The 17,692-nt window shown below is 38.0% G+C and overlaps 4 protein-coding genes across 4 annotated transcripts; 1 reads left to right on the forward strand and 3 right to left on the reverse strand.

Annotated features, from left to right (window-relative positions):
• Positions 1-2,667: 2,667 nt before the first annotated feature.
• On the reverse strand, positions 2,668-5,154 carry LOC148766768 (uncharacterized). Its single transcript, XM_088825533.1, has 2 exons — positions 2,919-5,154; positions 2,668-2,679 (listed from the first exon to the last, which is right to left on the reverse strand). Exons 1-2 carry the CDS (start codon positions 4,917-4,919, stop codon positions 2,668-2,670), a joined length of 2,013 nt encoding a protein of 670 aa, XP_088681659.1. The 5' UTR covers positions 4,920-5,154.
• A 1,108-nt stretch (positions 5,155-6,262) lies between these two features.
• LOC105960663 (2-oxoglutarate (2OG) and Fe(II)-dependent oxygenase superfamily protein) lies at positions 6,263-8,216 on the forward strand. Its single transcript, XM_012984855.2, has 4 exons — positions 6,263-6,643; positions 7,090-7,337; positions 7,424-7,751; positions 7,818-8,216. The coding sequence occupies exons 1-4, from the start codon at positions 6,383-6,385 to the stop codon at positions 8,055-8,057; spliced, it is 1,077 nt and encodes a 358-aa protein (XP_012840309.2). The 5' UTR covers positions 6,263-6,382; the 3' UTR covers positions 8,058-8,216.
• Positions 8,185-10,507, reverse strand: LOC105960662 (arogenate dehydrogenase 2, chloroplastic). Its single transcript, XM_012984853.2, has 2 exons — positions 9,025-10,507; positions 8,185-8,446 (listed from the first exon to the last, which is right to left on the reverse strand). The coding sequence occupies exon 1, from the start codon at positions 10,233-10,235 to the stop codon at positions 9,042-9,044; it is 1,194 nt and encodes a 397-aa protein (XP_012840307.2). The 5' UTR covers positions 10,236-10,507; the 3' UTR covers positions 8,185-8,446; positions 9,025-9,041.
• An 890-nt stretch (positions 10,508-11,397) lies between these two features.
• On the reverse strand, positions 11,398-17,684 carry LOC105960664 (pyrophosphate-energized vacuolar membrane proton pump). The gene is made up of 8 exons (XM_012984856.2): positions 17,129-17,684; positions 15,471-16,045; positions 14,929-15,308; positions 14,766-14,852; positions 14,346-14,676; positions 12,797-13,207; positions 11,928-11,987; positions 11,398-11,831 (listed from the first exon to the last, which is right to left on the reverse strand). The coding sequence occupies exons 1-8, from the start codon at positions 17,373-17,375 to the stop codon at positions 11,625-11,627; spliced, it is 2,298 nt and encodes a 765-aa protein (XP_012840310.2). The 5' UTR covers positions 17,376-17,684; the 3' UTR covers positions 11,398-11,624.
• Between the last annotated feature and the right edge of the window lie 8 nt (positions 17,685-17,692).

Genomic DNA, 17,692 nt, shown 5'->3' on the forward strand with positions numbered 1-17,692 from the left:
TTCAAGTCAAACAATTCACATGGAACATGATCAAGTGTTCAGTTTGAAGGTTCCTCAGTTACTAAGATATGACTATCAAAATAGAGGAGTTTGACTTATGTGAGTGTAATTATTGGCTAAATGTTTACATGAAGCATGATCACGTTTCAAGGTGAAAGACTTCCAGTTACTGATTTAGGAAATAATTCATCACAGTGAAGTCATTATTAAATGAAGCTAATGCTTCAGTAAATTGTGTTGCAGCTTAAGATATTTGATGAGATGCTGCAACACGTTTCAGGACATGTTTATTGAGTACACATCCCGAGAGATTTTCTGAGTTTTGAAAACCTCTCATAGTCTAATGCCTTTGTAAAGATGTCAGCCAGCTGATCTTCTGTAGGAATGTACTTTAAGCACAAAATATTTTTCTCAACTATGTCACGAATAAAGTGATGTTTAATATCTATGTGTTTAGTTCGTGAGTGTTGAACAGGATTTTTTGAAATGTCAATAGCACTTGAATTATCACAATATATGGTCAGGGTATCACTGGTTAACCCATAATCCCCCAACATTTGCTTCATCCAAATTAGTTGACCACAACACCCTCCAGCAGCTACATATTCTGATTCAGCTGTTGAAAGAGATACACAGTTTTGCTTTCTACTAAACCAAGAAACTAGATTATTCCCCAGAAAGAAACATGCACCTGAGGTGCTTTTTCTGTCACTAATATCCCCAGCCCAATCAGAATCACTAAAGCCTATCAAGTTTGTATTTGTGTCTTTGAAAAACTGAATCCCTAAGTCTACTGTACCTGCAACATACCTAATAATCCTCTTCACAGCTTTAAGATGAGTGACCTTGGGATTAGCTTGATATCTGGCACACACACAAACACTAAACATAATGTCAGGCCTGCTTGCTGTTAGATACAGAAGACTTCCAATCATGCTTCTGTAGAGAGTGCTGTCGACATCTTCTGCAACATCATCCTTAGACAGTTTTTGACTGGAACCCATTGGAGTTTTCATGTGCTTGGCTGATTCCAACTCAAACCTTTTGACCAGATTGAGAGCATACTTCTTTTGATTCACAAACATTCCTTCACCTGTTTGTTTGATTTGAAGTCCTAAGAAATAATTCAACTCCCCTACCATACTCATTTCAAAAGTGTGAGACATAGAATCTACAAAAGACTGCAAAAGGTTAGCACAAGTAGAGCCAAAAACAATGTCATCAACATATATCTGAACAATAATAATATGATTATTAGTTCTTCTAACAAACAAGGTTCTGTCTGCCTCCCCTCTTTTGAACTGTATTTCAAGTAAGAAGTCAGTGAGTCTTTGATACCAAGCTCTAGGAGCTTGTTTAAGACCATACAGTGCCTTCTTAAGCTTGAAAACATGATTAGGTTTGGCAGAATCTTCAAAACCCTTTGGCTGTTCTACATATGCTTCTTCATTTAAAACTCCATTCAGAAATGCACTTTTGATATCCATTTGGTACAGTTTGATTTTAAGAAAGCAGGCTATAGCAAGAAGTAATCTAATAGATTCAATTCTAGCTACTGGAGCAAAGGTCTCATCAAAGTCTATACCCTCAATTTGAGTGTATCCTTGTGCTACTAACCTAGCCTTGTTTCTAACAACTGTACCTTTTTCATCAGTTTTGTTCTTGTAGATCCACTTAGTTCCTATCACATTTACATGGCTTGGTCTGGGAACTAAGTACCAAACATCATTCCTGATGAATTGATTCAATTCTTCATGCATTGCATTGACCCAGAATTCATCCTTCAGAGCTTCTGCAATATTCCTTGGTTCCACTGAAGACACAAAACAAGTGGTTCCAGTTAGTGCACATTCAGAAGATAAATTTGCAAATCTTACCATATCTCTGTAGTTTACTCTCTCTTTTCTCCTGGTCCTCATTCCATCAAAGATATCTCCCACTACTTGAGTAGATGGGTGATTTTTCTGAATTCTACTTGAGGGTTCCTTTCTGCAGACATCAAAGATTGGCTGTGATTCAGTCTCTGTAGGATGTGTTGAGTCAGATGTGGTGTCACTTGGCTCAACACCTTCTTCTCTTAAGACTGGACCGTTTGTGTCTGGGCTCTCTGTGGTAGAAATGTCTTCCTCTGTTGTTTCTCTTTCAGCAATTAAGTCATCAACTTCATCTTCAGCTGTTTTACTGCGGAGATCAGCAAAGTCATCAAATACCACATTTACAGATTCAATAATGGTTCGAGTTCTTAGATTATATACTCTATAAGCATGACTGTTATTAGAGTATCCCATAAATAAACTCAAATCACTTTTTGAATCAAACTTAGCTAGATGATCTCTATCATTTAGAACATAGCAGACACATCCAAACACATGCATGTATTCTAGATTAGGTTTCTTACCATAAAGAATTTCATATGAAGTCATCATAGATCCTAATCTTAGGTACACACGGTTTGAGATGTGACAGGCTGTGTTGACAGCCTCAGCCCAAAACCTCTTAGACAGATTTTTTGCACTCATCATCACCCTAGCCATTTCCTGGATGGTTCTGTTTTTTCTTTCAGCAATGCCATTTTGCTGAGGAGTTTTTGGAGCAGAAAATTCATGCTTTATACCCTTTTTATTACAAAAAGCAACAAATAAAGCATTCTCAAATTCTTTTCCATGATCAGATCTTATCCTACGAATAGAAACTTGAAATTGAGTTTTAACAAACCTATACAGATTTCTGAATACATCAAAAGTGTCTGATTTTTCTCTTAAAAAGTACACCCAAGTATATCTTGAAAAGTCATCCACACACACAAAGACATATTTTTTACCACCTAGGCTTTCTACCTCTATAGGACCCATAAGATCCATATGTACTAGTTCAAAACAAATAGTGGTACCAACGTGTTGCAACACTTTGTGTGGTACTCTGGTTTGTTTTCCCTTCTGGCACATTCCACATATAGGAATATCCTTGATCTTGAGATCTGGTACTCCTCTTATAGCGTTGTACTTGTTGAGCAGCTTCAGATTCTTGAAATTTGTGTGGCCTAGTTTCTGGTGCCACAGCTCTACTTCACTTACTCTTGAGCTCTTGCATGAGATGGTGTCACCTGTTTGATAGCAATTATCCATTGATCTGGAACCTGTAAGTACACAATGATTTTGATTATCAAACACAGAACAACAGTATTTATCAAATTCTACACGTAGATCATCATCACACAATTGACTGATACTGATGAGGTTTGACCCCAATCCTTCAACGTGTAAAACATTTGAGAGTTTTGGAAGCCCTTCAATACTGAGTGTTCCACGTCCAACCACTTTGCCTTTAGCTCCTCCTCCATAGGTTACACGTCCTCCATTAAGTGTGTGGTAGTTTGATAGAAATTCCTTTGTTCCAGTCATGTGCCTAGAGCATCCACTATCAAAGTACCATGAACCTGAAATGTTAGCATTTAAAGAGGTGTATACTGCTTTGCACGAAAGTTTACCTTTGGGAGTCCATATTTTACACTCCTTTTTGGTAGATTCTACCTTTTTCTTTGAGGTGTTCCTTGAGGTGTTGTGGATTATTTTATACAACATTTTGTCACTGCTGAGTTTTTCACAAAATGGACGAATGTGTCCCGGTGAGAAACAGTAATGACAAACATAACCTCTTATTCTGGAATCTGGAGTGGTGACTGTGGACTCCCTGCAATCCTTTCTGTTTGCACCTTTTTCTTTTACAAAGACAATTTCTTTCTTCTTAACTGGCTTCATTTGTTTTTTGAACCCTAGCCCTTCATGTTTGTAGTGCTTTTCCATTGACACAATCTCTTCGAGCTTAGTTGTGCCAGTGTTCATCCTCTTGATTGCTAGAGTTGCCTTTTTGAGTTCTTCTTTCACTTTTGCCAGTTCAAGATCCTTCTTGGTGATTCCAACCTCCAAATGTGTGATTGTGTCTTTGAGAGAGGAATTTTCCTTGTTGGCTGCATCTAGAGCTTGAGTCTTCTTCTCCAAGTTTCTGATCAGCTTTTTACACATGTCTTCATCATCACTGACTGCTTCATTACTGGATTCTGCTGCATTCACAGAAATAGAGTTTAAACATGTATAATGATCAGTATTTAACTCACAAATTGAAAGTGTTTCAGAAAGTGTTGCAGCATCCAGGGAGACTCCTTGGGATTCTGTTTCAGAGGAACTTTCAGTAAGATATCTGACAGAAAGAGCTTGTTTAGAGGATTGCTGTTCCTCTGTCTGTTCAGGTTGTTCTTCCTCCTCATCACTGACAGCACAAATCAAACTCATTCCTCTCCTTCTCAAGGTATTTGCACATTCATTAGCATAATGTCCAAATCCTGAACAGGCCCTGCATTTAATATGATCCAAGTTAGGTGGTTCAGAATTTGAACGAATAAAAGAAGAATTTTTTAAATTGTTTTGAGAAGGTGTTTGAGGAAATGTTCTCTGTGGAATAGATCTGTTCCGGGGCTGAGTTTGTCGATTTTGTGGAGACCCTTCTGAAAATAACTGCCTGGGCTTGATTCCACTTCGTCTGTACGCCCTATTGAATTTCTGAATCTGAAATGCCACATTATTGAGGCATTCTTCTGCATCATCATCATATTCCGGAGCAACATCTTCCTTTTCTAATTCTGCCTGGAGTGCATTTGAGATAGCCTTTCCTTTCTCCTTTCTTTGATCTTCAAAGTTCATCTCTCTGGACTTGAGACTACCTATTAATTCGTCCAGCCGTAGAGATGATGTATCTTTAGCCTCCTCAATAGCAGTGACCGTCATGCTGAACCTATCTGGAAGAGTTCTCAATACCTTATTCACTAATGTCTCGTTGCTCAAAGGACCACCTAAGGATTGAAATTCATTAGCCAAATCAATCAACTTCTCATTGTATTGAGAAATTGTTTCAGTTTCCTCCATTCTCAGTCTCTCAAATTTGGAAGAGAGTAATCTGAGCTTGGTTCTTTTGACACTATCTGATCCCTCACAATGAAGTTGAAGAATTTCCCAAGCATCCTTTGCAGAAGTGCATACAGAGATTAATTTAAACATAGTTAAATCTACTGAATTGAAAATTGCATTTAACGCCTTTGAGTTTTGGTTAGCATTTGATAGATCGTCTGGTGTCCACCGTAATTCTGGGGTTGGAAAAACATCTCCGTCCACATCTGTGATAGTTGGTGGCTTCCATCCAGTAAGAATAGATCTCCATGCTCTCTCATCAATGGCTTTGATGTAAGCCCTCATCTTGACTTTCCAGTAGGTGTAGTTCGTGCCATCAAGTACAGGAGGTCGCATAGAAGCAGTCATCTGAGTATCCATCACGAATTCGTTTCTGTAAAGAAAATAGGAACAAACACTTAGTATACGTCAAGTGTTGGCTCTTGATGCCAATTGAAAGAATTTATGGTCCCGAATTCGTATTATACAGAGATGTTATCTAAAATGTTATGACACTTGAGACAACATGCAGCGGAAATATAATTATTAAAAGACAATGCTCAGGATTAAAAATGTTCACAAGTAAAGACTTGTGAACTTGCCCTTTACAGGACGAAAAAATATATTAAAATCAGTATTCCAAGAATACAAACAGAAGAGTGCGAAAACTTCTTCCTTATGAGTGAATCTTTTTCAAGATCACTCTTATAACCAAATCTAGATACTAAAAGAAAGATATCAAAAATTCTAGATTTCAAAGAATGTACTTATAAATAGTACGTACAACAGATCCTAGAAAACACACTAAAATTCTCGAGATTAAAACTTCAGCTCTCTATTTTGTTTTCTCGAAATCTATATCTATCTTGAGTCTTGAGTTTGGTATTTATAGACTTGCTAAGCTTCCACTCTTCAGCCCATGATCTGCAAGAAAACCAACCACAAGAGCACTCAAGATAATGGGTTAGTGGGTTAGTTAGGAAGTTAAAATAAATCCCATAATTAAATCCACTAAGCACTACTTAACCCTACTAAGCCCACTAACTAAGATTTAGTTTAGAAGTTAAGAAAAGTTAAAAACACATTGTGAATTTAATTCACGTGTTTCACGTGCAAATACCGAATTATGGTGCTTCAAAAACACAAAACGACTACAAACTAGATAACATTACAAGAAATGTAGACGATTCTACTGAATTTGACAGCACAAGGATGAACGACTAAGAAAATTCATAGTTAAAGGGGGTTGATTATAATTAGTTAAAGAGGAAGAACTTTTTTGTAATTTTCCATAGTTATCTAGGAATGATCAAAATCGATCGTTCTATTTCGCCTCAATATAAATAAATACATACTTCGCCTTCCACTCTTTCCCCACAAACCATCATTCAACCTCATCAACAACTCCGATCTGTTGAACCGGGTTCAGGGAAAATAACAAGATGGCCACAAAACCGGAAGTTGGCAGCTGCAAAACGGTTCAAGAGGTGGTTGAAAATGGCGGCGAGCTACCCAGTAGGTATATTTGGATCAGAAATGATCGTAGTGATTATGGTCCAATAGATCTGAATGTTCCAGTAGCTACAGAAATCCCAGTCATTGACTTTACCAGATTACAGCTGGCATCTTCATCTTCATCGTCCGCCATTGATGAAGAGCTGCTCAAGCTCCGCTCTGCTCTCACCACATGGGGTTGCTTCCAGGTTTTTTTTTCTTTTTTTTTTTTTTAATTATTAATTCCAACTTTTCTTCAATTATTATGTATTCTTTTTTGAAGTATTTGATTTGATTTGATTATAATCGTTGGGTAAATCAGATTTGATTCTTGTTTAGTAGTACCTATATCATGATCTTCTTGGGATGTGCAAAGTTGACATCTTTGAACAAAATTAAATTATCAAAAAAAAAAGAAAAAAACCCCCAAAATTAACCTTGATTGGCTATTTGCCCCCTAACATTTTAAAATTGACAAAGTTCACCATCAAATTATATATCTTATGCAAATTGCTATCAACAATCTCGAGAAAATGGATCACAATTTTGTTCCAATGGATTGGAAAATCGAAAAATCGGAGTTTCGGAATTTATTGAAATATCTACTGGAACCCAAAGAAACAAAAGTGAACTGAAAACAATCTCCGAATTTCAGGCAATAAATCATGGCATTGAGAATTCCTTCCTAGATGAAGTCCGTCGTCTTGCAAGAGAATTCTTTCACCTGCCGATGTCGGAAAAGCAAAAAAATGCCAGAACTGAAAACGATTACGAAGGCTACGGCAATGACATTGTCCTCTTCGAGAACCAGCCACTCGATTGGACCGATCGCCTCTATCTCTTAGTCTCTCCACAAGACAAACAAAAACTCGAATACTTTCCTCGAACCCCACAATCTTTCAGGTACACACAACAACAAAAAAACGCAAGTTTTACGGAGACGATAGGTTGTTCATATTAAGGATTCATTTGTTGGTTTCCGTAAGCAGGAAAATGTTGCATGATTATACTTTAGAGATGAAACGGATCCAAGAAGAGCTGCTTAAGTCGATAGCAAGGTCGCTAGATTTAGCAGAGGATTGCTTTGTGAAAAGATTCGGCGAAAGAGGGACGATGTATGCAAGATTCAACTACTATCCACCTTGTTCGAGACCCGATTTGGTTCATGGGCTGAAACCGCATGCGGATGGTTCCGGGTTGACTATTCTCTTGCAAGACGACAAAGTTGAAGGGCTTCAAATGTTGAAAGATGACCAGTGGTTTCGTGTTCCCGTCATGCCTTACGCCTTGCTTGTTAACATAGGCGATCAACTCGAGGTAATACATACACATATATACGATCTATTGTATTAAATCTTATTGTTTTTTTTTTTTTTTATGCAGATAATGAGCAACGGAATATACAAGAGCCCAGTGCACAGAGCACTAACAAACGCAGAAAACGAGAGGAATACGTTGGCTATGTTTTGTGCACCAGATCCCACATTAGAGATTGAACCGGTCGAGGAACTTGTGGACAACGAGAAAAGGCCTAGATTGTTCAAGAAAGTCAAGAACTATCCGGAAACTTATTTCCAATACTATCAGCAGATGAAAAGGCCTATCGATGCTGTTCGAATCTAGTTGATCCCGTCTTTGTTTTACTACTTTAACGCTACCTTAAACTATACCTAAGCAGCTTTTATTATTATTTGGTTCGATGTAACGAGATTTTTAGTTTGTGGGATGTGTGTTAGAAATCAGATGATGATAAAAACAATAAGATCGGACATTAGATTTCAACTTGGATTAGTTCTCATCGAATAAACTCGAAAATCGTAGATGAATAGATAAAAGTACAACAAACAATGGAAAAGGTAAAAAGGTCTACAACATGGCAGAAATCAGACAAGGCAAACATGAAAAAACACTCCAATTGAAAGAGATACTCGTTGATAAGTTACAATACCGTCTGTACACGATTGGGTGTCTCTATTCGCCCTTTTCTTTCATCGGGAGGATAAATGGTATACCTATAAGAGAACGAAACGGTGAAATAAATATCAAAAATTGGTCACCCGGAAACTGTAAATATGATCACTAGAAACAAAAGTTAAGTTAAAGCCATGAAACAAAGCAACCCTTCGTATTGTTTTTCATCAACCGGGATTTCAAAGCAAAAGGCATATAACACGAGCTTTACGCCACCTAAGTTGTTATTTACCACTCGAGAGCTTAACTTTGAACTAGATACATAACCAGGCAATTACAGCATGTATCAAATAACAAGTGTATTTAAGTCTGTTCATTCATGTGATGCACGGATGCACATGGAAGATATCGATAGTTTTATTACATGTCAGATTTTTATTAATGTCGTCTCATGGTAGCTAATGAATCTCGAGCATTAATCTTCATTTAACATCTACAAATTCAGATATACAAATTTGTTTATTGATCCCCAATTTGCCATCCTCTGTACCATTCAAGCAATCAAACATATAATTTCAATCATAAAATTTAATTATTTCATCAAATCCGGCTACTGTCAAGCTCAATAAAATAACCATTTTCGAATCAAGATTGTCGAAATTGAGAGAGAGTTGCATACCTAGAGTACAACACAAATCATCCTAAATTGCCATTTTCACCCAAAGACTCCGATTTGGCCGGTAACAAAGGAGTCCCGTTCTCTGATTGGGGCGGTAATAACGGAGTCCCGTTCTTGGGCAATTTAGACAGCATTGGCCTACGGAAGCCGCTCTCCTCAGACTTGCCGAACAACTGCTTCCTCAAAACCTCGTGCAAGTGTCCGAATAGCTCTTTCTTCAAAGACTCGAACGCCAAATCCAATCTCTCCAATTGCTCCATGGCATTCTTGTTGTACATGAAAAGCCCGTAATACAGATCGAAACTGTCACTGGCCGTGTTCTCCACCAAATTTAGCAAGGTTTCATACCCTCTGGTGTTGATCGGAGTGCTCTCGAGCTGCAATTTCTCGAGTATTCGCCCCATTGTGTGCGTGATGAACTGCGAGCCCGCTGCGTACTTATCGTGTTCCGTGCAAGTCATCTCCACCATAGTGCAGCCTTCCTTTTTAAAAACGTCCAGGAATGTTTCGACCCTGGAAACCCTAGAATCCTCGTTCCCGATCCGGACTTTGTCGAAGACGAAGGGGAGATTCTGCCAGCTGTGCTTGCCGCTCTCGGGGCCGAACATAGGGTGGGTGCAGAGGATGTCGAAGTGGTTGGGGAGGACTTGGAGGAAGATGTTTTTGGGGAATTCCTTGACGGAGAGAACGTCGACGAAGAGTGTGTTGCGGCGGAGGCGCTGGAGGGGGATGGCTTTGAGGACGGATTCGGTGGAGAGGATGGAGGTGCAGATTAGGATGACGTCGGGGTGCTGCTCGCAGAGGTCGTGGAGATCGGAGAAGAAGGCGGCGCCGATCGATTGGGCGATTGAGTGGTAATTGGATCGGGAGTGGGCGTAGACGGTGTGGCCCTGGCGGACGAACGCCTTGGCGAGGAATTGGCCGAAGTTTCCGAACCCTACGACGGCGATTTTGAGCTTCGTCGACTGGGTGAAGCGGTGGACGAGGTGCGCCTCGTAGTCGTAGGGCTGCGCGGCGTCGATTGCGCGGACGCTGAGGCGGCGGCGGCGGTGGGAATGGGAGTGGGGGTGGTGAGGCGCGAAGGAGGAGAAGGACAATTGGTGTGGGTGGGAGTTGTGGTGCGGGATGAGTGACGCTACTGCGGCGGCGGAGGTGGTGGTGGCCGGGGTTTGGGTGGCGGTCGTCGGTTGAACGGAGGAGAAGGTAATCATTGTTGCTTAATTATTCTTTTTTTTTTTTTAATTCTTTTTTTATTTTATTTTTTGTGTGCTTTAATCAGTCTAAAGAAGTGGCGCAAATGTGAGGGTTATTTCTATGTATGCATATATAAATTGTATATATATATATATATATATATATTAGTGTGTGTGTGCGCATTTTTGTGTATGTATAGGTGGACACACAGTGAGCGTGAAAGTGCGTGTTGGTCGTTGAGTGAAAGGGGTTTGGTGAGGCTGTAGGAGTACATTTGCAAAATGTTGACTATTATATTTTTTTATTTATTTTGATCCATAAAATGTTGACTACACTAAATAGTACTACTCATATAAATTCACATTAAATTGAATATTAATTTATTTAGTTTACATTATATTTATCATTAATGATAATAATATCTTCCAATTAATGAAGGCGATAGCCTCACCTAACCCCCTCCACAATAATTGACAGAAAATAAACAGTTTAGATTCTTTACATTTTCTGATGCATTTAATATTAACCGCACATGCGCCCTCGTGATGCACGTGTGTATAAATCTCAATCATTTAAATATTTTCCATCCTACATGAAAAAGATTGTTTTATTTTTATATGTTTTTCTTATATAATTTTACTATGCTAGATTGGAGAGATTAGTGATTGTAGAAAAATAAAATATTGGCCTATTTTTACGATTTTGTGTGTTTTGCCCCCTTCAAATGACTCAAATCTCATTCGGTAAAACCGTACCAACTATTCGTCGTGTACGATTTTTTATCGAATTAATTCAATTTATTCGATTCGGTACTAAACTTACACAAATTACTTATTTTTCTTTTTATTTTGAAGCCCAGGTGAATTTTGTCAGTAAGGAATCGCCACATAAATGCAGGTACAAGTGACACTTTGTATAAGATGGACTACCAATTTTGACTTTTGTGTCACTATCAATAAAAGAAAAAAATCAAAAAATCGACTTCGTATATCAATTTCACGTGATTTATAGTACAGGAGATCAAGATTTACCATATGTATCTATATTTTATTTATATATATAGTTACAGATTTAAAAAAAAAAAAATACATTAAATTGATACAATCTGAAAAAACTTTAACAAACAAATGGGTGCAACGTGAATTAGGATTTGGGCACATGGGCTGAATCAACCAACACTTTGAAATATTCTAATTTATACATATAATATTAAACCCAAAAAGTAAAGTAAAAAAATAGTAATAATAACAATAATAAAACCAAGTCCCAACTATTGGCAAGATTCGAACATACTAATTAATCATGGCAAAATTTATATTCGAAACCTCAAAAAAAAAAAAAAAAAAGATTATTACTCATGACAGGATAAATTAGAGGGGGAAGAGATTTTGTGTTTGCCTTACACTTCAGAAGATCTTGAAGAGCAATCCACCGTGTGTAGCAAAGAAGGGCGCAAAAACGAGAGATTCAACAGCCATCAGCTTTATGAGAATGTTAAGCGACGGTCCAGATGTGTCCTTGAGTGGGTCACCGATCGTGTCTCCGATCACAGCTGCTTTGTGTGGATCAGATCCTTTTGGACCTAGGCTGCGTGCATGCTCCGAAGCACCCGCCTGTCGTTTTAGCAAAACCCATTTTGATTACATGTCATGCCGGAAATAAACACAATTAGCTCTGACTAAATAATCTAATCATCTTCTTAGTTTTACCTCGATATATTTCTTGGCGTTGTCCCACGCACCACCTGTGTTGGAGGCTGAGATAGCAATCTGCATTGCATACAAGTTGTGTTATCTTCGAAAGAGGCAAGGTTAAATTACAAATGCTCTGTGAGGTAAGATTAAATTTACGAAAAAAACCGCTCTTGTTTGCGTAATTATATATACACCGTGACTTAACTTCTCCAATTACGACGTCAAGAATAATCAAATCTTTTAGATTTCAACGACTTCCATTAAAAGAATTAATTATCACACGTATATAGTTAGGGGTGGAAATCGGACGGATTAGATAAAAAGTAGCACTTCCAGAAAAATACCATTTTTTTTGGAAGTTGAAAACTAATTCCAACTTTGTTCCAAAACATCGGAAATAGAAATTTCGGAATGAAAATACTTGTTCCAAAATCGGAAATTTTCAGATCGGAATAGGCGTAATTTGGAAATTCAGAAATTTTGGTCACTTATAAAGCAAAATACAGAATAATATTGACATTAAAAATGTAACTTTTGGGGGGGAAATTCAGAATTTTCGGAATCAAAATAAGTTGGAAATCATAATTTTTTGGATTGGAATACGCGGAATTCAGAATTATTGTTTCAATTACCACCCCCTAGGACCAACCCTCGTTAGGAGAGTTGGTACCTAGCCTTTACCAATAGGGTAATGGTCTAGGGTTCGAGTCCCCCCCTCCCCTACTTCCCCTTGTAATGGACTTGAATTTACTCAAAAAAAAAAAAAAAAATTTACCACCCCCTAGGTGTAGTAGTAAGATTCTATATTTATTAGGGGTTAATTGTAGTTTTTTAGACAATATAAAATTTAACCGAATTCTATATATAAATTCAAAGAATATTACCTGGACACCAGAGACGAGAGATCCAGCAAGAACACCGGAAAGAGTCTCGACGCCAAAGAATATTCCGACAATGAGTGGAGTGAGCATGACAAGAGCACCCGGAGGAATCATCTCCTTGATGGAAGCGTCCGTTGAGATCTTGACACATGTCGCATAGTCGGGTTTACCAGAACCGTCCAATATACCCACGATTGTGTTGAACTGTCGGCGAACTTCTTCGACCATCTTAAGAGCAGCTTTGCCGACGCTCTTCATTGTCATGGCAGAGAACCAATAAGGGAGCATTGCACCCACTATCAAACCGATGAACACTTTTGGAGTTAGTACATCTACGGTTGTGATGTCAGCACGGCTCACGAATGCACCAAAGAGGGCTAGGGAAACGAGAGCTGCAGACCCGATTGCAAATCCCTGTTGGAATAAGGGTAAAATAGTCATTTTTTTGTGGAGAGAAAATTGAAGGGGTCTATATACAAGCATAATCTGCTGGAAACAAGTTCATTGAAACTGATCTGATTACTAATTCAAAAAGCAGCTAACTTGTTTTGTAAAAATTTTAAAGCATAGTTCCCTTGGGTCAAATCTGTGGGATAGCTCAACAATTTCTAATTTTAGGGTAAATTACACCACCTCCTTGAGGTAAAGTTTAATTACAAAAAAAACCCTTCCTTTTGAGAAATTACATCCAGCCCCCTGAATTGTAAATTTCTTACATCCACCCCCCTAATAAAGGGTGTCAATGTAAGAAATCTATAAATTACAGGGGATGGATATAATTATGGAAAAATGAGGGGTTTTTTGTAAGTAGATATTACCTCAGGAGGGTGGTAGCAATTTACCTAAATTTTAACCCATCTTTTTTCATTGAAAAAATCAAACATTAAGGGATGTGATAAATGTCGTTCGAGCTTTAATAATAGCGTTACGACTTCAAACGTAATTTTGATCATTTTTTATTCCAAATTTTGCAAAACCCGAAAAATAGAATTTGTAGTATTCTGAGTTAGTTTTCTAATCCAACTTGAATCACTAAAATTCGATGTCGGACAAGAAAGATATACATGAAACAATGGATACTGCCCACAACTTTGATGTATTGAGGTATCTAAAATTCAAAATGTGACTCATTCATGCATAACTTTGTCACACGGCATCCAATCTAGCGGATTTAAGTTGGATTAGAAAGCTAAACCGAAGGACTACAATTTTCGTGTTTCGAATTTTGCCAAAATCAAAATAGAAATATGTCAAAATCAGGTTCGAAATCAAAACGACATTAGTAAAATTGAAACGACATTTAACATTTCAGTTTTCGAAAATATTTGGAAAAAAAATTGTAAAGAGATATGATTAGCAAAATTTCAAAGTTCCCGAAGCTTTTGGAACCAGAATAGGTTTCTAGATTCCAAAACTTTTGGAACTAGAATCGGAAGTCAGTTTTCGCTTACGTAAGAAAAATGGAACTTTTCCGAAAAAGTTGATTCTCATGTGGTTATCCGATTACCCCCTTAGGTACTACTAATTAAGGGAGGTAAAATAATATAAGTACCTTTCCAATGGCTGCAGTGGTATTCCCAGCAGCATCAAGTGCATCGGTCCTCTCTCGAATAATGTCACTCATCCCTGCCATCTCAGCGATACCACCAGCATTGTCACTGATTGGACCATACGCATCGATAGCCAATCCAGTTGCTATTGTACTCAGCATTCCAAGTGCAGCCACCGCAATCCCGTACATTGCAGCAAAGCTAAAGCTAACGAAAATGCTAATCGCGATTGCGAATATCGGAATAATAACCGATTTGTAACCCAACGCTAGCCCAAAAATCACATTCGTAGCCGCCCCCGTACGGCACGAATCTGCAACATCTTGCACCGGGCTGCAAAGAGACACCGTCTTTTTAATATATTTTTTAACATTTCTTACATTTCTCAAAATTGTGTCAAGAATCAAGAAAGATAGATATACCTATAAGCATTGCTTGTGTAGTACTCTGTGACGAACCCAATAATCAGGCCTGCCCACAAACCAACCGCCACACACAAGAACAATTGCCTGCGAGAAAGACACAATCTTATAATATTTGAACAAAATCAAAAAAAATCAAGAAAATGACAGATATTTCACTCACCAGCTTTGAACTTCTTTCTGCACACCGAAATTGAATATAGTGAAGGACGAAGGAAGAGCGATCCAGCTAACGAAAGCTATTCCAGCTGTCATCAGTATTGTGGAGATAATGAGCTGCTTCTTCAATGCGGGCTCGATCTCATTGACTGCCTTGACCTCGAAGAAATCGGTTGCAAACAATGTGGTGAGCAAACAAACGAGGATTCCAACAGAGCTGACCAGAAGAGGAAACAGCATAGCAGTAAAGTTATGATTGATTCCGAAAGACGAGATTGAAGCAACAACAAGAGCAGCACACGAAGCTTCTGCGTACGAGCCAAAAAGATCCGACCCCATTCCAGCAATATCACCAACATTATCACCGACATTATCCGCAATAACCTATAAAAAAATCAGAAAAGAAGAAAAAGAGTTACAACCCATAATTAATTTAAAGAGAATGTTTTTAAGCGTTAAAACGTTGGCTACACCGCAGGGTTCCTGGCGTCATCTATTAAAAAAATCAAAAAAAAAAAGACAAAAAAATGTTAATGTTAGCTATACCGCAGGGTTTCTGGGGTCATCTTCCGGAATGTTCTGCTCCACCTTGCCGACGAGGTCAGCGCCTACATCAGCAGCTTTAGTGTAGATACCTCCACCAACTCTACCAAAGAGAGCCATCGAAGAACCACCAAGGCCATAACCAGTTATAGCCTCGAACAAACCTTCCCAATCATCACCATAGTATAACTTAAAGAGATTGATGGTGATAAACAAAACGAGAAGACCATTTGCAGCCAGGAGAAAGCCCATAACTGCACCAGATCTAAATGCAACTATGAAAGCCTTTCCAACACCCTTTCTTGCCTCTAAGGTGGTTCGAGCATTCGCATAGGTGGCGATTTTCATTCCAAGAAAGCCGGAGATCACAGAGGTGACAGCTCCGAGAAGGAAGGCTACTGTGCTGAAGACAGCTGTCGCTAGGGCGGGCTTGCACATTTTGGTGCTGTCGTACGCACAGGGTTGATGGCTTGTGCTGAATCCTTTGACTGATCCGAGGAAGAGGAAGATTAATAAGGCGAACGCAACCATAAAGATTCCGACGTATTGGTACATTGTGAAAAGGAACGATGTCGAGCCTGTAGAAATAATAGAGCTTTATCATAAATGAAATATGAATTCACAGAGTTGCCGTATACATCATTAATTAACGATTAGTATATTAATCAAATTTAGGTTGGTCTTTCCACGAAAATTATGCATCGGATAAAACAGTTTACACTTTATTGTTGCACTTTTAATTTCTGAAACATATTATCATTATTTACGAGCATAAACGCCACAATGCTGGCATTTGCTAAATTCTCTTGGATAATTTAAATAAACCATTTTCCTATTTTTTTTATGATGACAGGCAACAACCATAAATGCAGCTATCAAACCTTAATTCAGGTAAACCTATTAATGAAATTACTAGGAAAAAAATAAAAAATACATCACTCGCGAACACGTTTCAATAGATCTAAGATAGCAAAACACATCATCATTGTTAGATGAATTAAGAAAATATTTAGCAAAATTTAATTTGTTTAAATAAATATTAAAGGCCCGAGTTAATTGATCCATAACGGCGTGCGAGTTAAACTATTCAACTAACATGATTACAATAATTAACCGAAGATTAAAGTCTAAATCGGAAGCACACGTGTCGATAAAGAAACCATTATAATAAACAGTGACAACAACTAAGAAACAGCTCCTATAAGATCTCCACATCACAGAGCTTGACAAAAAGGATACACCAAACGCATTTTTTAATCAACAAAGAATTAACCATATTTTATTATATTAAATTGCCCAGGAAAATATTAAAAAGGTATTATTAATAAAAAGTTGTTAAACAACTCCAGAAATTAACATGCTGCAAATTCCGCACCTTCAAAAAATTAAGAACAAACAAATTTGAAGATCACTCACGAAAACCCTTGTCCATTAACAGAGCAATTCGAGCATACCTAGCTAAATTGATTTAAAAATTAAATCTTTATTCAAAATTAAAAAATCAATTTTACGATTGAAACACCGGGAAAAAAAATCAAATCACTCGAGATCCAACCATAACCAAATCCACATATCCAAAAACCAGAAAAAAAAAAAAAAAAAAAAAAAAAAAAAAACAACAACAACATGCACATACGCAATTAGAAACAGGGGGGATTTACCTTCGGATATGGCGGCTTGGATATTGGCGCACTTGCGAATGACGGTATGTTCACTGATGCCATCCTCCTCCTCGATTAGGGCTTCGGTGAATCCGTTATTCCCGTCGGCGGAATTTGATTTTCCGGTGGAGATCTTCACCTTGGCCACCAGCATCCATTGCACGAGAGCGAAAACTATGCCGACGAGGGCGCAAATAGGTATGATAATTTGGGTGCCGAGATCTGAGAGCAGCGTCGCCTCCGCCATGGGCCTTTGTATGGAGAAAAATATGTATGCAACAGAGAAAAATAGGAGAATAATGTGAAGGGGAAAGAAGAAGAAGAATTCAATTAGATGTGTGGGGTATTTATTGTGTGGGTTCGAGGAATTTTGGGTGGCACAAAAAAGTAGGAAAACTTTTTTTCAGGAATATAATTTAATGGTTTTTAATTTAACTATGTGTGTGTGTTTTTTTGGTAATTTGTAAATGGGGATGGGGGTAATTTGGGGATAATGTTTTTTTTTGTTTGAACAAGAGAGTTTTTAATGTTGAAAAAAAAAAACACAATCTTATATGGATAAAC

The sequence above is a fragment of the Erythranthe guttata genome, chromosome 11, assembly GCF_056151865.1.
Source record: "Erythranthe guttata isolate IM_541 chromosome 11, IM_541, whole genome shotgun sequence".
Classification (NCBI taxonomy): domain Eukaryota; kingdom Viridiplantae; phylum Streptophyta; class Magnoliopsida; order Lamiales; family Phrymaceae; genus Erythranthe; species Erythranthe guttata.